Below are 24,558 nucleotides of genomic sequence, written 5' to 3'. Positions count from 1 at the left end.
TAGTAATTATAAAATTAGTTCAGTTTCTATTATTTCGTGTGGATTTTTTTTTCCTTTCAAAGCTTGAAGAAGTTTTTAATCTTATTTATCAACAACATTTTCTTGAATATGTTTGTTATCGCTCATTTGGATATATGATATTGATAAGTAAGGTTTTAAAACTTTTAGACATAAAATATAATGCAACATTCTTAATGTTACTATTTTTATTGTATAGTCAATCTAAATTAACATGGAGAGATATTTATCTAAAAAAACAATCATAGAGACAGTAGTCAGCACCTTCGAGCAAGAAAATTGTTTTACAATTTGATCGATCTTACAAGGAAAAACAATCAAAATTTCATGATTATAATCATAGTATTTGAGATCAAGTTTGTAAAGCGTATTTACTAAATAGTATTTGATAGCCTAAAAATCATACTTTTTTTTACACATTCATTTATAGATAATTTTTTTGGTAGACTTGTACATAGAATGGTCATATATAAATCTCTTAATTTAATAAAATGTGTAAATATGTGATTGGTTAAAATTTATCGGTTCAACAACCATATTTAAAACTTACATGGTACAATTACACTAATATGAAACTCAAAATACATAAAGCAAAATAATATTGTAAATGGCTATTACATAAAACATTGTTGTATTAAAAAAAAAAAAAGTCGACGGTCAAAATAAATACACTTAAGTAGAACATCAAACGTGAGCCATTAACCTGAAGGTCAAAGGTTCGATCCCTCCACCTACAGTTTGTCAATATTATAGACTTATATAGCATGCTAATAATAACGACAACATTTATCGAATGAGACTTAAAAATAAGGTGAAACCTCAACATACATCGTATGAGTTTAGAAGATTAATTAAATATATAGATTAAACAACCTTCTAAAATATCTATTAAGCATAATTGTAGAGAGAGAGATTAAACCTTTGATTTTTAAAAATGAAAGCTTTGCTGATATCACTAAGTTAAGCCCGTTTTGCCAATTTTTTATAAATATTATGTCGTGCAAATATGTTATCTGTTAATTTTAACATTCACATCTTAGCAAATATAATGATTAATTTGACATTTTCAAATGCCAAATTTAATTTGAAAAGACACCAACACATTTGTGGACTAGAATGAATGCCCTTATACATACTTTCTATCTCTACCTTGTAGTCAACTCTTTGATTGCAAAATACACGATAATATCCCACACACCACCTACGTAATTGAGTTGGATCGATAAAAATAATTCACTCACATTTTCGGTGTAAATTTATTACCTAAATATTCGTATCATTCACATTTATCATTTATTATCTTATTTTTCTCATATTGTTATTCTCGTCAATTTTCTTAATTACTCTAAAAAAGAACTCTAACCAAACACCCCTTAATCTATTAACAAGATTCTAACCGCATAAACTAATGTAGACACTATTTAAAAATTTAGGCACTAAAATAACATTTCCAAAGTTAATCAAAATATAATAAATTTGAAAGATGAAATACCAAAAAGGATTTAAACCTAAAAAATTGTCATTGTCACTTTTTTCCAAGAACAATAGAAAATAGATAAATTTGAATCAAAGTTGGCTACAAATGCAATACAAGTAGATAAATTTATAATTACACGTCAATACGTGTAACCTCAATTGAATTATTCAAAATATCATTAAATATTTTACTATACATGATTATTAAAAACTCTTTTAAGAATGAGCATGATAAATCGAAAAACCTAACAAACCAACCAAACAAAAGTCGGTAAGTGAAAAAGGGAGAGGAGTAAGAAAGTTTCAAATAACTAATTTTCAAAAAGTATTTATAAGTGTTAAATCAACTCGATCCAACTGACCAACCGACTACACTTAATCATCGATGTCGATGTCAGTTTGAATATTTACTAAATCGATTATGATCGGTTTGGTGGCGATTTAAAACATTCACTAAACTGACAACAGTCTATTCGGTGGCGATTTTGTCAAAAAGCTGATTCCGACCGACTGATGATCACCTCTAAACTGGTTAGATCAGGGGTGAATCAATCGGTCAAAGTCGATTTTTCGAGTTGGTTAGTCGGTTTTAAATCTATGGATTTTAAACGTTGTCGGTTTGAATTTTTTCTAAACTGACATCGACTAAACCTCTCTTTATCTCCGATCGATCCATTTTAGTCACGAGTTTGATTTTTCAGTCCATCACGGTCACTCCGTGCTTTATACGGCTAAAAATAAATGGAGTAGTATAAAAAATTGTAAAGGTAGTACTAAGAAATTTGCTGGATGTTGACATTTAAGCTTCCCCCGGCGATTATGAATGTTAATATATTAATGGAACCCCAAAACGTTATTAATGCCAAAACATTGAAAAAAGCTCCCACAATAAATCTAGCAATAAAAATGGAAACCTAAACTAGAACTCAATCTCCCATAATTTCAAAAGCTTGAATTCCCTAATAAACACAAACATTAGAACAAAGAAATCTAAGGGGATCTCAAATCACAATCACTTTTCCTACACAGTTACGGAAGAAATCATAGTGAACGAGGAAGATGAAGAACAACAACAAGCAGTAGAAGTAAATCATCTGCACTGGGTCGTCAACACTTCAAACACTAACGGCTTTCCTCAAGAGTTTGGACTCAAAAATTTTGTTTAGGTAGCTATGGTTTCCGCTCAGATGAGGATTGTCTTTGGTCTCTTGACCTTTGTCACCGTTGGCATGATCATCGGTACGCATTTTCGTTTCTCTTTGTCGGTTTTTGTTGATTTTATGTGTGTGCGTTTTGTGTGGCGTGTTATTTACTCATTCGATGCCGAAATGGAGATTAATAAGAACTTTAGTGATTAGTGGCTTTATGCTTTGTTGAGGTATTCGTCAATGTATGTTAAATCTGAGTTGTGACTCACATGTTTTAGGAGGAGTTTTCTTGTTTGCGATTTTTTTTTGAGCTGATTTCTTTAGAGGAGCGTGGAATTGCTGGTACCAGTAGCGAATTGCGTTTTTTATTTCCTTCTCATTCTTTGTAATCGTGCACTTGCTGGCTCTGTCAGAGATTGGCAGCTACACAGTGTTGAGCTGACGACTACTTGTAAATTTTCATTTGCTTTTCATTTTCTGGAATTCAGCTCTTCCTTGAATTTGATTTAATGGAAAGGAGACACTCTTGACTCTCCTTCTTTGAGCTTTTCTATGTTTAAACGTTGCAGTTTTTTATGTTTGCTATGATTTGAACTATTTGAATGATCAATTTTTGTACCATCTGGCTGGATTCTTTGTTCGCATATGGTAACATTTTGGTGACTTGGTTGTGTTCCTGTACTTCTAGAGAACTATGCAAAGTTGTGATTGATAAGGTGCTTTCTTGAACGATAATTGCAGGTGCTTTGTTACAACTAGCATTTTTAAGAAGGCTGGAGGACTCTATTGGTACTCTTCTTTGGTTTATTTGTCATCTAGGATGTAAAAACTTGAAATTATAATGACAGTATCTTATATTAGGAATGACGATGAGCACTTTTGGGGTTGGATTTGGATCTCTTTGAAATTTTCATTTTGATTTTATTTTCATTCATGTCTTTGGGGAAGTGTTGGTTGTCATCATGTCTACTAATAGCTAAATAGATATGAGTAGACATGATGACAACAAATGTTCATGAATAAAAGGATCTGTAAAATGTCGAGGAAATAGGACATGGTAACAGTCAATATGCAGTATGAGTTAACTTATTTTGCTTCAAACTAGTAGAAAAAGTTGTTCATGAACATATTAGAAACTCAAATCTGTAGCATGCACCATAGGCATACAGATATTGCAAGGCCAAGTTCCATGTAAAGACTTTCCCGCTAGTATTATAACTTCCTATTTTCTTCAATTGGACTGAAAAATTTCTACGGTAAGTATCTGGATTGGACCAAACACTTGGAGTTTGGAGCACATAGAAGATAGTTTAATTTATCTAGGTGGCTGCATCATGACAGTTCAATTTGAAATTCAATGAAGAAAAAGTTCTTACATAGATATTTTAAAATTATCTGAAGTAGTTGTATGTAACTCACGGGGATTTGAAATATTGTTTGCATACCATAAAACTTATGACTTCCTGGTAATTGTTTGGAAGAATGACCAAACGATGTAGACACTTTACTTAGCCCAGAGCTCTTGACATATCCATGCTTAAATAATATCATCTATCTTTGCTGACAGCATGACATTTATTGACTGCTGGATGTGACCTATGTGTTTATGGGGCATGGTTTGTTCTGGTATTACTAAAATGATTGACTTTTGCATGACCCATGTCTTTGCAGGCACGGAGTTTCTACCTGCTGGAAGGTTACATAAAACTCAGTATGATAGCCAACGTCAATTGCCCCGAGGTTGGAAGATATTATAGGGGTTAACTTTTACACAAAAAATTTCCCCTATTAAATAACATTAGAATTGTTTTAAAGGGGACATATCTTTCTTCGATCATTTCTTTGATTTAGCATGGCTGCAAGTTGTTCATCTATGTTTTTGCTTCGTAATTGGTTTTTAACGTCAGTTTTTTTCATATGATGAAGAAAAAATTTGATGGAAATTTGACTTAAATTACAACTTCCAATTTCTTAAGTCATTTCCATCTTCATGTTTATAAAAAAATATGATTTCATCATTTTTTTTATTTGAAAGCATATTACATTTTCATTAGAACTATACATAACTTTTGTTTGTATTAACCATCATGAGTTGGCCTAGTGACCGTAAAGAATCGTGAATTTAGTAAAGAACTTGGAGGGAATCAATTCAATCCAGGTAGGCACATACCTATATATACTACAAGTTTTTTCGGCATCCAATATTGTAAGGTTAGATAGATTATCTCGTGAGATCTGTCGAGGTGGTCGTAAGTTGGCCACACATATATAAAAAATGTTTGTTATTGCCTTACTTTTACCCTGGACCAATTGGAGAAGCTCCTTTTTTATTTTTTATTATTTAAAACCGACTCTGGTTGGTTGTATTTCTTATCCTATCTTTGAAACTTTTGTTTCCTAATTTTAAACAATTATTTCTTATCTAGAAAGCATCAATTCTTGTTGGCCTGTTAGATAATAAGTCTGATTACTTATTTATTTGTTATTATTATTTTAGAAGATTAATATTGGTATTAAGGTTCTCATTGACTTAAGTTCATATTAGAATGAGATTTAGCAAACATAATGACATTGTCCAATTATCAGCATGTTTTTCACACTGATTTATTTATTTATTTTTATTTTGTCTTGATCATTCTCCTTTTGCCAATTTTCAGGCCTTCCTAATTGGATTAATGACAAAGAAGCAGAAATTCTTCGTCTTGGCTATGTATGCTTACCACTATTTTTCTATTTTTGATCGTCAGCGTTATTATTTTTCTTTTGGTTTTGGGATCTTTGGATGCCTTATTAAAAAAGATAGGATAATTTTATACAAAAGAAGTTTGTTTATCCTTTGTAAACAAAGTAAAAGTTAAGAACCAAGCAGATTGGGGGAAAACATAAAATACAGTTGTGTTGAAGAAGAAATATGTAAGTAGGCTAAAGAATACCATAATTCGACAGTGTCCTGGACACACCCACCCACGTACACAATAGCCTTGGAATCAAGACAAGGGATTGATTACCAATAGCCTTGAAGAATAATTCCATCTAGAAGCACGAGAGAAGAAAAATACTCACATATTATATGTATTTGCAAGTGCTCAATTCATTCAAATATGAATGTAAAATAATTGAAACATTGTTTCATATCTCATGACATGTCAATATCCATATGCAAAGCAAAATGAGTGTCGGCAGGTTTTTCATCCTACACGTGTTTTTGGGAATAATTTGTAGGCAAGTTTTCCATGTTATCAATTGAAGTTTCCTATCCTAAAAGAAAGTTTCCCTTTTATTTTGTGGAATAGGTTAAACCAGAAGTAGTAAGCTGGTCACCACGAATCATAGTATTGCATAATTTTTTGAGCACAGAGGTGAGCATTAGCCTATTGGAATGGTAATTCTTATTCTGGATGTTATCGATTCTCTGCAGATTCTTTCCTTTACATAACTTTGAATATATAAAGACTTTCAACTAAGTGACTTATATCTATATATACTAAGAAAGTTTATTGATGAATGAACTTTATGGAAAATCTAGGATTACATAAAGCTTTCCCAATTAGCTAAAAGGGAAGCGTACCTGTAGGCAGTAAAGAGGGTTGGCAATTTACCTCCGAAATACCGTGTAATATAACAAAATCATAAAGCATGTCGAAATGGTGCTCCTTATTTAAAATGACTGAGTTTGTTCCATCCATGTTGAAACATGGGTTATTATCAGTCATCACTCAAGGCCTAGCAACACTCAGATTTATTTATTATTTTTATTTCTGAGTAATTGATGGGCTTGTGTATGTATCTAGTTAAACCCATTATACAGCACTACTAGGGTTCCAAAAATTTAAATGTATACTACTCCTTTATACATTCTGATTCAATATAATGAAACAACACAAATATTCAGAAAATACAATCTTAAACTTGGTACCAGAGCTGGGCTCATAGGAAGCAACATTGTTAATCCTTCAGCATCTGGAAATGGGCTAAACTCCACACTCTTTGTAAGTTGAATGTAAACTCAATACCCTTTGGAAGTCAACATAGCCTTCGATGGTGTCTAGTTTGGACGAAGTTATTTTCAGTGGATCAACATAGCCTCACAAGCCCTTTTGACTGTATCAGGGGGGTCCCAATGGTCTTTTTATTTTAGTCCAACCTCCGTGGACAGAACTTGGGTTTATTCTTCTAAAGGAATTTCATGTTCAAGTTTTAGGGGAAGGATCCAACTTCATACAAACTCTCTTTGGTGCATAGGTGTCTTGCTTGTTTTTCATTTTTATATTGGAGGAGGGTTTGGTCCCTTCAGAGGCATCTAATAAAATTGGAAGAAAGAGAGAAGATAAGAATGACCCTTTCGAAGGATCACGGTTATGCGTCAAAGGAGGGCTTCATTGGATTGCAAAGGATTCAAGAAAAAGAAACCAACGGCACATGATTTTGTTCCGATCATCATGAAAGTGCTTTATAGTGACCACAATGGAGGAGTCCCACTGGGTTGAGGCATGCTGACTGGAAGGATTGGGATCCTCCATAGACATTATTGTTGCTCATGGTTAAAGACCAATTGGATGACGACCATACATGAACAGGAGTTGTTCTATAGGCTATACAATTGTATTCTTTCCACTTTGATGGTAATGACAACAATGTTCCTAACACCTGTAAGATAAATGGCCATTTTCAATCGAAGTCCATATAATTGGAAATGATCATGGGATATTTTCCCTTCTTTCCCTATTACACGAAACATTTGCAAGACTACTTGGTTCCGTGTACTTTTTGGCTGGAAAGGAAATACGAAATGTAGGATTTTAGAAAGTGGATTAAGATTAGGAAACTAGGATAGAATAAGACATGAGTTGGGACTTGGGAGTTTGTAGAAATAAGACCACCAGTTATTGAACAATCATCAGTGCCTAGTCAAAAGCTGGTAGGGGAGGTTTTTGAAGATTCGGGAAAGGAAACCTTAACTACCAAATTTATTGAACAATCACCAGCTGGTGGAGTCAAACAAACTGCCAAAAAAAAAAAAATGATGGTGGTTTTCAGTAATTTGGTTGCGGAGACAAGACCAGTTAGGCCAGATGCTTAGATTGGAATTCTCTTAAGAACTTGTTCATTCACATTGATGCCAGCCCAAGCCAAACACCATGAAAAGAATTTAATGTGTTGAAGATATTCTATATTTTGTTCGCATTTTGATAATTTATTTCTGGAGAAGTTGGTAACCTTTAGACATTTGTCTAAAGAGAGACTTGCTTGTAAAACTTCCTAACTTATCATCCAGTCACCACATCTGGGTCATGCTGAGGGATAGTTTGTTACCTTCAAACTTCGTAAGAAAGAGATATCCTTTCAGGAATTTCCTATAGAACAAGATTTTATCATTGTGGTTTTTTTTTTTTTTTTTGTTCGCTTTATAAATCTTAGTTCTAATGGAATTGCATCTTCTTTCTTCGTTCCAATAAAACAAATCTCAATTCTAATGGAATTGCATCAGTTATTTTAGTTCAAGAAGCATATATTTGGATAAGAGGGATATGATGGCTTCTGTTTTTACTAATTTATTAATTGTATAGGAGTGTGACTACCTTAAGGGAATAGCACTTCCTCGCCTTGAAATTTCCACTGTTGTGGATACGAAAACCGGAAAGGTATGCACTTTTTCCCCCTTCCTTTGTATGATCACCTGTCTATTAGTTTAAGGCATGATAGATAATTACAACGGATAGTGGTTTTCTCTTGCTTATTACTTGTCTATACCCTATTTTTGCTCTCATTATTTCTATTATGTCTATACACTATTTTTGCTCTCAACATTTCTATGAATGTTATCTGTTGAAATAGACCCTACTTACTGAAATGAAAATGAATTAACTATGGTTCTACTCCAATTCTCTACAGACTTTGAAGTTTGAAGTATCTGTGTTTCATAGATAGACAAAGTAAAAAAGAAAAAAAAAAAAGAAAACGGAAAAAGAAGAAAACGAAGAGAAAACATCAAATGCAGTGTCTGGTGTTCGGTTTAGAAATGGAATTGGGTTTTTGAAAACCAAAATTTTCCATTTCTGTAATTTCTTTATAAATTTAAAGATGTTTCTAAAATGGAAAAAACCAAAAACCGAATTTGTTAGCTGATAAACTTCTTTATTAACAACAAAAAAAAAAACTAATTTGTTATTTGTTGTTATATTTTTTTTGTTAAAAAAAACTAATTTGCTGTCAAGCTACCAGTTCGTGATTTTTTTAGGATTTGGGAAAAGAACAGATGGAATTGGTAAAACAATCTCAAACTTACACCTTTCTGGCAATTTTTGGATTAAAACATTGTTTCAACATCAAACATTAGGAAATTATTAGATTGTATTTCCCTTTTGTGAATTTCATACATCAATTAAATTGTTTCTTATAAAGAAAACCTTAGGCAAGGATCTCGTGGAGGAGGTATGAAAAGGAAATTGCCCAATTTGCCCCAAAGAGGTCAAAAAATTTAGACTATCTCCAAGGAAGAGATTTCTTTAAGAAAGGATGATCATGTCAGCATAGTTTCCCTGGATGATCGATTTTCTTAACAATTGGAAGGCTCTTATTCAATATATATTTTTTTTTTTGGGGGGGGGGGGGGGGGGAGGGAGGGGGTCGTTTCCTCTGTTTCCCCTTGTTTTTGGTTGAATATATATATGTATTCTTGTTTCCTATAAAAAAAAGTCGGCATAGTTTCAATCCTGAGAGAGAGGAGGACCCATCCAGGGAAATTAAAGCTAGAATGTTGCAAATTTGTGCCGACAGTTATGATAAGATAAAACATCACTGTAATTTCAGCAAAGAAAGAAGATAAAACATCATTGTTTATGAGTAGCTATATATTTAAATTGAAATGCTAATACTTCTACTTTTAAGGTAACTTTATCTTGCGCGAGTTATGTTTCTCTTGATAGATTCTATATTTCAAGATTGTGATTGATAGATTCTATATTTCAGGGCGTTAAGAGTGATTTTAGAACGAGCTCTGGAATGTTTTTAAGTCATCATGAGAAAAACTATCCAATGGTCCAGGTATTAATTACAAAGAAAGTGTTGGTATATTATATTTCAAGTAATGGATATGGATGTGCTCAATAGTCAACTTTATGGAAAAAAAAACCTTTCAATTTAGTTAAAGGCATTCTTCCAGATAAATTTACAAATTTGTTCCCCTTGTTTTGGACAAGATTTTTATTTAAAGAGAACATAAATGATCATGTACGACTCATTTACAGTATATTCTATAGGGATGCTAAGCAAATGTAGTATATAGTTTATTTTTAAACTAGTCTATTTCACAAACTTCAAATTCCCATTAACTTCAAATAGCCAAGTTCAGTCCTTAGAGTGACAAAAAACAGTAGCAGACTTTAAACTAGTAGTCACTTAACAGTAAATAAGTGTTATTTCTATCCAAAAAAAGAAAAAGATAAGAAGGAAAAGGAAAAGAAAAAAGAGAGTAAATAAGTGGCCGACCAAAAACTTAAAGTTACAGCATCAGTTACCCAACATTTACCCCACGGCCAAACACAAGAATCTAAAGATTTATTAAAAGATCTTGGAAGAACTTTTAAAAAAACAGATCAAAAACTTCGAAAGCAACAGATCGCCTTATTTCCTTCCCTCCAAAGGAAAGATTGTCCTTAAGTTTTAGGCCACCACATAAAAGGTTTCAGGAGATTATTCAGCAACATTGAAGGCGGGGTTGATCTTGAGATTTTGAGTTAGTTACTGTATATACGCTGCCACCAAATCTCTTAAGATTTTCAAAAGGCCCAATCTTCTTAGGATGAAGCTCAGAGTAGAACCAGAAGAAAATCTTGTCAACTTATCATTCACAAGTTATGAAATTTCCAAACTTGATATTGTTTGCCCTCCATGTTGGAAATTTACGAGATATAAATAAATGCGCAATAAACTAAATTATATCTCAAACTCCCACTTTATAGATTAGAACCAAAATAAGTAATGGATCATACAATGACAATAAAAATTGGGGAAAAGAAGAACGATACAGAAAAATATTCTGGTTCGTCTCAAACTCAGAACTACGTCTAGTCTTCTAAAGCTGCATGTTTTGCTATTATGGAGATTGCATAGAACCCTCAAACATGCTTAAAAACCTCTTCTAAATAGCTTAGGGTAACTCACAAACCAACACGAAATAATACTCTGTATTTTTCTTTTCCTCACTGCCACACTAAAACGACACCCTGAAATTTGAATGACTTCACACTAAAGTCTTCAAATTGCCTTCTGGTGCATTTTCTCCACTTCCGGCGAGAAGGACCTCATGGTAGACCTTCTTCAGTTTTTCTTCTTCAAACACAAACATATATTTATACACGTGTTGCTACCAAATAGGCCAAAGCTCAATAATTATTTGGTGTCTCTCTACCGCCCCAAATTCTTCTTTTAAAAAAGAAGTCACCTTTATTATTATAATAGCTAATTAAACAATTTTGCTCACCACTCACATTACCCAGTTAAAAAGAAGCTTATAGGTTAAGTAAATGAGTTGGATTTGGAGTTTTGCAATTTCCTAAAACTCAAGTGATGCTGCAAAAATTATTCTAACCTCAGTTCGCTAACCACACTGCATTTCCCTGATGCATTTTATAAAACTGTACGATTTTCTCAATCTAAATAAAGCAGGTTTTACATGATTTGGCTCAGCATGTTCTATTCGATACGGGTAGGAAAAGAACCCAACTCGGTATTATTAAAAAAATAGAGAAATCAGAACCCAGTCAAGATGATATGGATCAACCCCTTCTTCTTGTGCCTGCATTGTGAAAATGTCCAACTATTTGAGTTTAAACATTTCCTCAAGGCACCTATTTTTGCCTTAGCCAATCTCACCCGGCTCTCTTATTACAGTTCTTCCTGAAAGTTAACTTACTTCCTTCATCCTTCATGTTACAGCCCTATGTTCTTATTTTTGGGGTTCTCTCTCTCGGTTGGTGATAGTCAGAGTCTGATAGATTTCCTGTGTTTTGGAATTTGTGAAAGCAGGCAATTGAAAAAAGAATTTCTGTCTATTCTCAAATACCAGTAGAAAATGGAGAGCTAATTCAAGTGTTAAGGTGTGGATATAATTTTGTTTCTGTAAGCATGTGAACACAAAAAGTGCTTTGTACTTCGGTTTTACGTCTAACAGTTTAAGCAGTACAGGTACGAGAAGAATCAATTTTACAAGCCTCATCATGACTACTTTTCTGATACTGTAAGATTTTCGTTATTTCTTCAGCCATGAACCCTAGTATTCTAAAATCAGTATTTATTTATATTTTTCTTTTAAGTAATGTGAACTTGTGCTCTTGCTGATGGCATGTGTCGTTTCTTCCATGCCTTCTTGTTACAGTTTAACTTGAAGCGTGGTGGTCAGCGGATTGCAACTATGCTTATGTATTTAAGTGAAAACATTGAAGGAGGAGAAACCTACTTTCCGAAGGTATTTACCATTTTCCTTGCTGAATTAAATTCCAGTATTTAGACGGTGTGCTATGACGCATGGCAGAATTTAGCTTGAATTTTAAAAGACAAAAAAATGGCAGCTTTCCCATTTTAAATCTTGTTTTCTTGTCGGATCCAAGTTTCTTGGAAGCGTTGTTTCCTAAGTTTTCCCTTCGCATATTTTCTTCAGGCTGGTTCTGGCGAGTGTAGTTGTGGTGGGAAGACCGTTCCAGGACTGTCGGTTAAACCAGCCAAAGGAGATGCAATACTTTTCTGGAGCATGGTATGTACCTCTTGCCACTTAGAATGAAATGAGTATGATGTGAAAACAAAATGATTATGATTTTGACTGCTAAATCAAGAAATCGACACCTAAGGGATGCCTTATGATAGATAAGTGCTTAAGATTTGTTTTAGAGTTACCCTAGAAGTTGTGGTGTAGGACCCCAGCCTCAATTCAAATTTCAAAAACTTAGGGACCGTTTGGGGGAAGGGTTGGGTTATGGGGGGTTAGTGTTATGATAAACCTAGTGTTAAGATAAATCTAGGACTATAATAAGATGTGTTTGGGGGAAGGGTTATGGAGGAAGTGCTATGATAAGATGTGTTTGAGGGAAGGGTTATGAAGGAAGTGTTATGATAATGTTGTGAAAAAGGATTGAGGAAAAGTTGAAGAAGGGTTAAGAAGTGTTGAAGAAGGGTTGAGGAAGGGTTAAAGAGTTAAAACTAAGGTTACATAACTCTTCCCCCAAACGAGAGTTGGATTAGATAACCCTAACCCCCATAATCCAACCCTTCCCCCAAACGTCCCCTTAATAATTAGGAGATAGTTTGCCGATGTTTCTGTTTCTTGATTCTCATTTTTCGCTCCGAAATTGTGTAGAAAATTTGGAAGTAGTTTCTTTTTTCTCTAAAACTAAAACTTAAATTACAGCCTTATTTTTACATTCTCGATGTATAAAAGGGATAATAATCAAATAAAACGGGATAACAATCAAATAATTAACATAGTTTTTCTTTTGGATATATAACTTTAAAAACCAATTGTTCTGAACATTTATTACTTTTTTAATCTAAAATGTTTAAGAACAAGAAATCATAAATGATTACGGAAACAAGAAACAATTATCAAACAGAATTTTGTTTTTCTTTAGTTAATAAAGTCAAAATGGCAACAAGTACTTGTAAGTGAGAAATGAAAAACTGGAAGTTCACCAAACGAAGAAGCCTTTAAATTCTTTCTGAACTTTTGGAGTTGATCTCAAACTCAAAGTGGATCGAGATCAAAGTGTAAGAGTGACCCTTGAGTATACTAATAATAATGAAAAGGGGGTACCCTGTTCAAGAACATAAAACCAACCATTGCTTAAAGCCTGTTTGGAATGAACTCCTAATGGAAGGCTGTTGTTTTAAACCAATTCCTTTGATATATAAATGGTTCAGGGGTTAGATGGGCAATCAGATCCAAATAGCATTCATGGAGGGTGTGAAGTACTGTCAGGCGAAAAATGGTCTGCCACAAAATGGATGAGGCAAAAGAGTACTCTGGTACCATAATTCATACTTTTCTAGTTTCATTTGTATTGTATATCACCAATGAATATTTTGTTACATATATCAACTAATAAATTTATATATATATATAGAGAGAGAGAGGGAGAAAAATTGAGAGGCTAATTTAGATAGCGTCTTAACATAATTAATCACACTTAGAATGAATCGATTTATTTAATGAATAATAATACAGTACAAGCAGCATCCGATGTTTCTTTTTTCTTTTGTCCAAGTGTGGAAATTCTCTATATTTTTCTTTTGTCCAAGGTTAAGTCTCAACGACCAACAAAAAAGTTTCAAATTCCTATTCACATGTAATGTAACAGAATGTGTGAAGGGTCCAGGGGAAATATTGTATGATATTTAATATAAATATGGTCAATATTATGTGGGAGTTGTTTTTTATTTGTTGGTTTTAATTATATTATCGAACTAAGAAAGTTTCATTTTAGACTGGAAGTTTGTTTCAAAATAATCTCGTAGGTTTTTGTTGAGTTCAATAAATAGATGTTTGGTATATGGTTTAAATTTTGTTTTTAAATGATTTTTAGACCGTCTGACCTAAATTTGGATCACCAATCTTATGGTTTCTACCGTATGCTCACTTAAGCTTACTTTGGAACTACAACTATGTTATATTTATAAATATGGTATTAAACACGTTAAGGAAAAAAAAAAACCAAAGAGAGCATATCTCCAATGACATAGCATGTGTTGGTTCTAACTCTTGATATTTTTAAACTGTTTACCAAACAAACTAAAACAAAATTGCATAGCGTGAACTTACTCATCGCACACTTGAGGTCAACGGCAATGGAACTTTTGTCAGACGAATAATATTAATTTTGTTCATATCTTCATCGATATAATTTTGTTTTAGCTAAATGGACACTCATTTTTCATATGTTCTTTTATGTTCTTTTCGACCATGCTTATAAATTAAACAACGTGTTAAAACATCTTAACACTTTTACAAAGTTTAAGCTTAAAACTTAGAACATTTATGGTATATGTTGTTTTGGTGTTATAAGAAGAAACGTAGGCAGGAGAAACCCAAAAACTGAGGAAAAATTGAGAAGTGATTCACTTAGGACGAAGGGGCAAAGTGGGTATTTCACATCTTCAAAGATAATAAAACACGTTTTAAGCAAATAGGTTGATTACATAGAAGCTTTTGGGTTTTGGCTTAGTTTTTCATAATTTCTTCACAATGCATGGCACTGACACTTCACGTAGATCTTCAACAAATCAGATTTACCTCACATGCTCTAGTAAGCAAAGAGCCTATCGTGTTAAAGATGTTTACGAGTAGGGCAGGGTTGGAGATGACTTCCATTTTCCCAACTCTGCTCTCCATTTTATTTTTCATCCTCGCAACATTACTCGTCCAAACTAGTGTGATTGGGTAGGGAATCGAGAAGGAGGTTCCCCGTGTTTATTTAAAAACTCTTTAGCTCCTTTCTCTAATTTTTGCATCCAATTCTTCATTTTTTCTTTGCTTCTTTCTTCCCTTTGTTCTCTCCGATCCTAAAATCATCTTACGATTTAAAATGAAAGATCATATCTAAAACAAGCGCCAAACTTAATAAATACGTTATAGATAGAGAGAAAGAAGACAAGGGAGAAGAGGGGAAAAACGGAAGAGGAAGGGAAAAAAAAAAAAAGAACGCGATATCCATAATAAAAAAATCTGACATTATTGTTTGAGTTTTACCTTTTTCTTTTCTTTAAATATAAATTTAATGAGACACATGGTCTCAAATTTAACAATTTGGAATTTTAATTTATCTTAATCAAAGTTTTACGAGTCAGAAAACTAAAAACTCTACCACAAAATCAACCAGACATTTACTCAAATATGGAGCATAAAAACTAGTAAATAATAGGAAAGCTGAGATACAAAACAATACTACTAATCCAACACTAAACCATGGTTCAAAGTTTAAAGGAAAGAGACACACATATCCTTTTACAACAATACATAACTATAAGCTTTAACTTATCGATCAATCACGACCATAGAACACTTCAACAATTGAACACACACTTCCTCTAGCAATTTGGAGACTTAGAAATGTTGCAACGCTTAGGTAGCTGCATTGCAAGATTAGGGTCAATGCCAAAAGAAGAAAGAGCTCCCGAGTTCCGGTACGCGCAAAAGCAGTGCAAGTCGGCCTGCCCAAGTGCCATGCAGCATTGGGCGGTCGGCGCTGTCGGGTTCGGAGGCGTAACCGCCGGTCGACACGCATACAAACCTGCAATTGGCATGTTGCAAATGGATTGAGCTTCACCAAAACCGATATTATTAACAACCATCAACACCAATGCTAAAGCCACAACTTTCATAGCTTTATCCATATTAATATTTCTCTCTCTGATCTCTTTTCTTTTTGAGTTGTTTTGCGAATTATTTGAGAGGGTTTTTTATAGAGAAGTTGAAGGAAGAAGAGAATGGAAAATTATAGAGAAAATGTGTCCGTGAATGAATAATAATGGAAATTGAACAAAAGGATAAAAAAAAAACAGAAAAGAAAAGACGACTGTGGTTTCACATGTGGGTTTGTATCCAAATTGTGGTAAAGGACAAGTTCTTTACGTACAAAGAGATAAGGATTGGTCATTCTTATACATTATGGTCCATTTATGGTTTTATATGAAAAGTTGTATGAACTTCACCATATTAAAAAGAAACAAAATATTGATCATGTTTTTACTTTTCTCAATTTTAGAGAACGTTTCTAAAAAAATAGATTTTATTTATATTAAATAAGATAAAATCTTGATTAGTGTTCTCTTGTGATCCGTTTGGTAATCTATTTATTTTACGTTTTTTGTTTTTCATTTTTAGTTTTTAGAAAATAAGGTATATTCGATAACCAATTCACCTTTTATTTTAATATATATTTTGATCGAATAATTGATTATAAAATTACAGTATGGTTCAATAATAGAGGAAATGGAGTTCCGAGAGCAATTACGTAGTTTCAGTATTATATTATAATAGTTCACATACAGTTGTATTTGGCAATTATATGCCGATATATCTCAAATGGTCACATTATATAATTTAAAAGTACTAGAGATTTAAAGTTGAGTTAGGTGGGTAAAAAAAAAAAAAAAACCCCATATTTGGTTTATCAGTAATTAACGAGGTTTATTACCTCCTATTCGCATCAACTCACATTCCTCACCAAAATACTCGCATTTCTCACGTCGCTATTCGTATCAACTCCCCTGATAACTTCCTTATAGTTATTGCCAATTCAACCCAACTAAATTCTTTGTTTTTATTAGTAGCCAAACGCTCCTCTTAAAAGTATCTTTTGTTTGACCTTTTTTAAAAATAACTAATACGATACTTAAAATAAAAAAAAAAAAAACATTTAGAGAACACGTTTTTCATAAATTATTCTACTAATTTAAAATATCATATAATCATTTAAAGTAAAAGTATAAAATTATTTGAAAAATAGTTTAAACCTATTTTTTCAATGAAAAATGGGTAATTCACAATTTAGTTTGAATTTATTTATGGATAATCTTCTTTTTCTTTTTCATCTGCCCTACTGATAGAAAATTTTTCTTGGATATATCATGGAAGTGTTAGAACAGAAAGAAACATATTTGTATCAAAAGGTTTAATTTAAACTGTTAATATAGAGACATGTACAACTCACCAAAAATACACCTCTGTCATGTTGTTCCATGGACAACACTATGATCTTAGTCACAACTTAATTAGACCAAAAAATTTCCCATAACTAAATTGACTTGTACATACCCTTTTGGGCACTCATCTTTCTAGGGTTTTGTAGATAAGGGTAACCCACACAAAAACAAAACAAAACAAAGAGATCCAACAAAATGTATAGGGTCACATGCAACTAAGTTTGGACCTTTCAATTCCTTCATGCATTAGGACAATACCCCACCTTTGGGAGGAAGATTGAATGTCTTCCACAAAATCTATATCCTATAATCATCAAACAACTTTTAAAATAACTTTTTGGGTTGTTTATATTTTCAAATACGGTCAAGTAAAGTATTACGTTGTCTATCGATGTTAGACAATACACGATAACATAAATATACAATAAAGATTAAATTATATGGTCTATAATACATGCAACTAATAGGAAGCTGTATATTTCTCTTATGAAATGATTGAGAATGATTCTAAAATAAATAAAATCATTTTTGTTATTTTTAAAATCGATAAAAAATACTCTCCATAATTCAAGATTTGAAAATTATGAAAAATGGATATGTTTAAAATATAAAATTAAGCAATGGAAAAGGAAAAAGAAATTCAAATATATATATATATATATATATATATATATATATATATATATATATATAAATGTAAGAGTCTATCATTGTCTTAGTATCATTCACGGATAGTAACATTTTACTATATTTAAAAATAAATCCTAAATATTTTAACGATTAAAAATGTGTTTTATAATGATTTAAAATTATTTTAAAATTACATAACGTCGTTGGATATTTCTTTATTAAAAAGATAGCATTATATTAAACCAAATTGTAACTCTTTTAGTTAATAAATGTTTTAAAATTAAAAGATATATAATCCTATTTTTACTTCACATTTTAAACTATGGCAACGCGTTATGAGATTAACGAACATAGAAAAAGAAATATCTCTTAGAGACCGTACATGTCATATCTTTTTTTTTTTTGAAAAAGGATACTTCACTCCCGCTTCATTTATAAAATAAGAACGATTAGTACAAGAAGCGGAAAAAAGGGCTAGAGAAAAGCCCTATTTTACAAAGGCTGAAATGTTTAACGCTATGGAACAACAATCATAATTAGAAAATAATTTAGATTTGCAGCTCCATAAAACCGGTTTGAGCGAGAATGTCTTCCCAAAGGTCTTTAGAATCTTTTTTCTGTAAGGAAGACGTAAACTTTAGTAAATCAAATTCATTCCCAACTAGCATCTTAACTAATTAACCTAAATAGTGTATAAACATATAATTGTTTGGGCTTCCACAAGCCCATCAAATGGTACTACTACTACGTGCTTCAACAACTTTGACCTAAAATCTTGTGGCATATATATTAGTAACGCCAACCAATTCCAAACCACACATTAGAATAATAATCCTAACTTTTCAAGTGGAAACCCAATTGTTTTTTTTCCAAAGTAATCATTGGATTGCATGCACTAATAATTTGTATTTTGTCTTAATGTATTGTATTTTGTTAGAGACTTTAACCTTGTCGATTAGGGTTGTGCATGTCTAACTTGTGGCCAATAATTATCTTTACCCATCTAGGCGTTCTTGGTGACATGGCCTGCCGATTCTATTTCGTGATGACATGGATTTGCCAGCTAGACAATTTTGTACATAATGTACATTCGATTTCTTAGTAAATTATATATTATATTTTTTGAAATAAATAACCATTTATAAAAACCTCAAAAGCTCGTATAGAGTTAAAAGGTAGTTGAGACACGGTTCTAATAACGTCATTGTTATAAAGACACAGTACTTTTTGCTTTGCATTATTTAGATTACACTACATGACAAACTTATTATATTACGGACTATCAAAGATCCCTACGAAATCTCGATTAAGTTGTCTATTGAAATGAATTTGAACGTGAATAAAATTAATTAGTTTGGAGATGCAACTTCACTTTCTAATCTTAAAATCTAAATTTTAAAGTAACAACATGAGTTACTATTTTCAAAATAAATCCTAAAGTAAGTAAATTAATTATCAATATGATCAATTAATAAATGGTTGTACGTAACTCACATTGCCCATTAATTAATACTATGTATTAATTAATTAATTAATTAATTAATTAATTAATAATAATAATAATAATAATACCCACTAACTAAATTATTGTAACCCTAAAAAGAACATTGAAAACATTACTTTAAACTAAAAATGAAAAACTACAATAATTAAAAAAAGTCCCAAAATTCAAGAATTATTGAAACTCCCAATTGAATTAAAAAGGCTAAGTAGTAGTAATTACAAATGAACCTAAAATGGTTGAATGAAGCATGAGTTGTATTCTATTGAGCTCATTAAAAATAATCCCATTATGTTCTTCATCTTACCTTAAAAGTCTTTTTTGTCACATGATTTCAGATGTCTTGTTTTTATATTATAGTTTGGCAACAAACCTAATTAGATTATAATTTTGGGACATAGTTAGGTAATATATAAATACAAATCTAGCTAAGGTAATTCTTATCACCAAATTGTATGATTAAGGCTTGTGAACAACAAATCTCTCAATAGATATTAGTGACCGAATATCTTACCAAATTTGGTTCTACCACTAATTTATTATACTACTAATCTCATGAACTATGTTATTCTTTTAGTTTCTAGAATTGAAAAAAGAAAAAAAAAAAGGAAGACGAAAGAAGGAGAAAGAGATAGGAGGAGCTGAAATGATAAGGTTAATTGGATCGGATTCCATCGAGTCAACTTCACATGAAAACCAACTAGACTTGACTCGTTTTCGTCCCTAGAAAAATCCACTGAACCTTTGCTACACAATTGTGTTTTTTAAAGGTGGTTATAGAAAAATTGATGATATAATGTTGGATATCCTGTAATATATAGTAAAATGAAAACCGTTAAAAGTTATCTTTTAAATATCGAAACATTTAAAAAATGGATTTAATTATGTGGATTAATTTGAGGGTTATTAAATTTCAAATTAATTAAATTGAAACAAATATAAATTATATATATGTGAATAAAATAAATTCTTACACTTTTCTCCGATTTGAATTTCGGTCAAATAACAATTCGAATTAAATTTTACAAATATTTTAATGTTGTAGTCTCCTTCCAAAACTTAGGGTTTTGAGTCTGGTTTGTAATATACAAAACTTATTCCATTAGGATAATTTTTAATATTCCCAACCATCTACCTCACAATAGTTTTCACTCTTCACGATCTTATTTTTATTTCGACCGTTTTCTAATTAACACACTTCTTTATTATATTCAATAATATAATTTTGGTTGCATGTCAGCTCTCTATAAATGATTCTAGCTTGTAAATCTAAATAAATATGCAAAGAAAATTGTGTACGAGCTTAGATTTAAAAGATTCCGATTTTCGTTGAAAATCATCGAAATAACATTTGGAAAAATCTAAAGCTTACATTATGAATGACTTTTTATAGTCTTCAAAATAAACTATACGGGTAATCGAAAGCTAGACTATGAATGACCCGTTTTTAAATATCAACTATAAAAACTTGTAACCACTTAAGAATAATAATTGAAGCTCTAGTTAAGTTAGTGTAAAAAGAGTAATTGTTCGATTTTTTATCACTCTAGACTACATGAAATACAATCATATCAATATCAATGTTATCACTCGATATGATTAAGAGTATGTTTAGAAAACATCCAAAATAGTCATTCGAAAGAAAAAGAAAATTAAAATATTCAACATAATGCGTCGAAATAACTTTCGAGATATATATTAAACAAAATAAAAATGAATTTTTTGAAGAACTTATTTGCTTTTTCAAGACGATCCAAACATACCTCCAACACCCTCTGATTCTTATGATTCTCTTTAATGAGTGAAGATGAGAATTCAAAACAAAACAAAAGAGTTGAAGGCAGAAAGGCTGAGTTTGAGTGGTCACCATAAGTTCTTGTGTACTAAAAAGAAAATTGTTCATAAACAAATATTACTTTTTGAGAAGTTATTATTCAATAATAAATAAAAACATATAAATGATTAAAGATCAAGATACACTTTTTCCTAGAAAAGCCATTGGGGTTAAATAATTAAAAACAATAAGAATCGTTCTTCACAGTTTGTCTTTGAAAAGTTGCATAATATAATACAAACTTTCCACCCTCTCTCTCTCTCTCAAAAGAGTTGTAAAAAAAAAATGCATAAACGACAACGACACTTCACTGTGTCGACGTTGGATATATGATTATTGTTTGTCTTCGATTTTGATTGTTGTAACTTCGTTTTTAATTTTATCATAAAATGTCATATGTTAACGAAGATAGATATTCCTTTTAAATGTGAATATTTATCTTCGTATCTTTTATTTCTATTTATCTACGTTTTTATGCGTAATATATTGTCAAAAAGTCTTGTAATTGAAATTAATATCCGATATATGTAATTATAAAGTGAAATTTATTTGGCATGAATCCTAAATCCAAAATAAAGGTTGTTTAAGATTTATTTGAAAGTTGAAATAAAATTAAATTGAAATCATAAAAAATACATAGAAAAAAGTAATGTTTAATTTGGAACATAACGTAAAAACATTTTTTTAAAAAAAGTTAAATGTACTAAAATGTTGATTTGAGTATAAAATATGGATTTTGGTACCTTCACTTCACTTACTCTCCCCTATAAATATATCTTCTCTTCTTAATAATCTTCACATCTTTGTGTCCATTCTTACTACAAAAAGATGGGCTCCGAATCAAACTCCGGTGACCATCATATCCTCATGCTCCCTTTCATGGCTCACGGCCATCTCATCCCCTTTCTCGAACTCGCCAATTTAATCCATCGGAGATCTTCTCTTTTCACCACTACCATCGCAAACACTCCCTCTAACATCAAATACCTCCGCTCCACCGTCTCCGCCGCCGCCAAAATCCACCTCGCCGAGCTCCACTACAACAGCATCGACCACGGCCTCCCACCCAATACAGAAAACACCGAGAATCTTCCTCTAGACCAAATCCCTACTCTGTTTCACTCTTCTACCGCCCTTGAACACCCCGTCCGACAACTGATCTCCGACATCGTTCAAAAAGATGGCAAACCTCCCGTGTGTATAATATCTGACGTGTTCTTTGGTTGGTCGGTGGCCGTCGCAAGAAGCTTCAATATCCCGATTTTCAATTTCACTACTTGCGGTGCTTACGGTACTCTGGCCTACCTCTCTCTCTGGTTGAATCTCCCTCAACAATCCACCACCGCCGACGAATTTTCAATACCGGGGTTCCCAGAACGGTGCCGTTTCCATCGTTCCCAGCTTCATCGATTCTTACGAGTCGCCAATGGCACCGATTTCTGGTCCAAATATTTCCAACCACAACTCTCCGCTGCTTTGAATTCCGATGGATGGCTCAGTAACACCGTCGAGGAAGTTGAATCTTTCGGATTGGGGCTTTTGAGAGATTACATCAAAATCCCCGTCTGGGCAATCGGGCCACTTCTTCCTCAAAGCTCCGGCCGCCGGTGGGTAAAAGAGAAAGATTCCGGCGTGGATTTAGAAAATTGCATGGATTGGCTAAATTCCCACCAGAGAAACTCCGTTCTCTACATCTCATTCGGATCTCAGAACACAATCAGCGAGACCCAGATGATGGAATTAGCTCATGGATTGGAAGAAAGTGGTAAGGCATTCATATGGGTAGTGAGGCCGCCATTAGGACACGACATTAAAGCAGAGTTCAAAGCTCATGAATGGCTGCCGGAACAATTCGAGGAACGAATGAAGGAGACAAACCGAGGATTATTGATCAGAAATTGGGCACCCCAATTGGAGATTTTATCGCACGAATCGGTGGGGGCGTTCTTGAGCCATTGTGGGTGGAATTCGACGGTGGAGAGCTTGAGCCAGGGGGTCCCTATGATCACGTGGCCGATGGCAGCGGAGCAAGCTTACAACTCGAAGATGTTAATGGAGGAAATGGGGATTGGAGTGGAGCTGACAAGAGGAAAAGAGAGTGAGATTAATAGAGGGAAAGTGAAGGAAGTGATAGAAATGGTGATGGAGGAAAATGGGAAAGGGGAAGAGATGAGGAAGAAGGCAGCCATTGCTAAGGAGAAGATGATGAATGCAATGAAAGATGATGAACAAAAGGGTTCATCTTTGAGAAGTTTGGAAGAATTTCTTTCAATCATTGAATCCAAAAGGGAGAAGACAAATGGGAGAGTGTTAGTGAATTGAGTGACTCCCAATGTTTTGGAGTTTTTGGCAAATGTTGTGACAAATAGTAATATATATTTTATCTATGGATAATTAAATCTCAAAGTATCTTTAGATTTTAGAATGACAACTACAAAATGGAGAATCATAGAGATGAAGAGTATGTTATCCACGTTAACAAAACTCTCTTTGATCAAATTTAAACAATTTGGTTATTATGTTTCAAAATGTTTATTTTAGATTTTTAAACTCTCGAATCTATTATAGAACATCAATGTTGTCTTCACCACAAACAAAGGTTGGACCAAAGTTGTTTTGATTTATTTACCCAACACATTTTTGAATTTATAAAAAGAAAGGTATTAAATTTTAGGTTTCATATTGGGGTTATACCCAATTCAACATTTGATTGATCGAAACAGATCGATTTAAGGTCGGGCACAGCCAATTTGTCCCCCTATTGGTCGGGTTTAGTTTTTTTAAAAGTAAATTTATTGGCTGGTCGATCAGTTCTCCAAAAAATTAAGAACCCAACCAACCAATTGGTTCTTATGACTCATGTAATCGATCCTTTTCAAAAACCAATTCATATACAATCCAATACAAAAATGTAACAATTTTAAATGAAATGTAAGCATCCTAAATGTAAAATGACCATGCATTAGTATTAATGTTTCAATTAAAAAAAAAAAAAAAAAAAAAAAAAAAGAGAAATGCATTTTTTTAAAAAAATAAAAAGTTAAGAAATTGAATAGCTACTAAATAGATGGTTGCTCTTACCTAACAAAATTTTCAAATCTGTTTTAAAATGTCCCAAACCAATTGATCGGTTTCCGATATCAAATTTTCTCCAAAATCCACACCCCTATTTTATACCATCATCTTTAAGTATAGGAGTACTTATACTATATCTAATTTTTATCATGAAATATTAAATCCAATTAATCTCCATTTTATGC

General features: G+C 32.4%; 3 protein-coding genes across 11 annotated transcripts; 2 read left to right on the top strand and 1 right to left on the bottom strand.

Moving 5' to 3' along the window:
• The first annotated feature begins 2,352 nt into the window (after positions 1–2,352).
• LOC103494504 (prolyl 4-hydroxylase 1) lies at positions 2,353–13,886 on the top strand. 9 transcript variants are annotated; one of them, XM_017046078.2, is made up of 13 exons: positions 2,355–2,733; positions 3,384–3,431; positions 4,314–4,382; positions 4,744–4,800; positions 5,300–5,352; positions 5,936–6,001; positions 8,210–8,284; positions 9,612–9,686; positions 11,670–11,740; positions 11,829–11,880; positions 12,019–12,108; positions 12,301–12,393; positions 13,554–13,886. In XM_017046078.2, the coding sequence occupies exons 1-13, from the start codon at positions 2,667–2,669 to the stop codon at positions 13,665–13,667; spliced, it is 930 nt and encodes a 309-aa protein (XP_016901567.1). In that variant the 5' UTR covers positions 2,355–2,666; the 3' UTR covers positions 13,668–13,886. The 9 variants fall into 9 exon arrangements, with proteins under 9 accessions (XP_016901570.1, XP_016901568.1, XP_016901569.1 ...); XM_017046081.2 differs by lacking the exon at positions 11,670–11,740 and having other exon boundaries at positions 2,353–2,733; positions 11,824–11,880; XM_017046079.2 differs by lacking the exon at positions 3,384–3,431 and having other exon boundaries at positions 2,354–2,733.
• A 1,604-nt stretch (positions 13,887–15,490) lies between these two features.
• LOC103494503 (putative lipid-transfer protein DIR1) lies at positions 15,491–16,159 on the bottom strand. Its single transcript, XM_008455702.3, has one exon. The coding sequence runs from the start codon at positions 16,020–16,022 to the stop codon at positions 15,717–15,719; it is 306 nt and encodes a 101-aa protein (XP_008453924.2). The 5' UTR covers positions 16,023–16,159; the 3' UTR covers positions 15,491–15,716.
• Positions 16,160–22,064: 5,905 nt separating this feature from the next.
• Positions 22,065–23,704, top strand: LOC103494502 (UDP-glycosyltransferase 92A1-like). Its single transcript, XM_008455701.3, has one exon. The coding sequence runs from the start codon at positions 22,127–22,129 to the stop codon at positions 23,618–23,620; it is 1,494 nt and encodes a 497-aa protein (XP_008453923.2). The 5' UTR covers positions 22,065–22,126; the 3' UTR covers positions 23,621–23,704.
• The last annotated feature ends 854 nt before the right edge of the window (positions 23,705–24,558 follow it).

This window comes from Cucumis melo, chromosome 7, assembly GCF_025177605.1.
Source record: "Cucumis melo cultivar AY chromosome 7, USDA_Cmelo_AY_1.0, whole genome shotgun sequence".
NCBI lineage: Eukaryota > Viridiplantae > Streptophyta > Magnoliopsida > Cucurbitales > Cucurbitaceae > Cucumis > Cucumis melo.
The sequence above is the reverse complement of the archived record's forward strand: the minus strand, read 5'-3'. Positions and strand labels throughout refer to the sequence as shown.

What these genes read in the sequence shown, in the direction of transcription:
- LOC103494504 (XM_017046078.2), top strand. Translation starts at nt 2,667, where the DNA reads ATGGTTTCCGCTCAGATGAGGATTGTCTTTGGTCTCTTGACCTTTGTC. An exon ending in AAATTCTTCGTCTTGGCTAT is followed by an intron (nt 5,353 to 5,935) that starts GTATGCTTACCA and finishes TTTGTGGAATAG; the next exon opens with GTTAAACCAGAAGTAGTAAG. An exon ending in ATGACTACTTTTCTGATACT is followed by an intron (nt 11,881 to 12,018) that starts GTAAGATTTTCG and finishes TTCTTGTTACAG; the next exon opens with TTTAACTTGAAGCGTGGTGG.
- LOC103494503 (XM_008455702.3), bottom strand. Translation starts at nt 16,022, where the DNA reads ATGGATAAAGCTATGAAAGTTGTGGCTTTAGCATTGGTGTTGATGGTT.
- LOC103494502 (XM_008455701.3), top strand. Translation starts at nt 22,127, where the DNA reads ATGGGCTCCGAATCAAACTCCGGTGACCATCATATCCTCATGCTCCCT.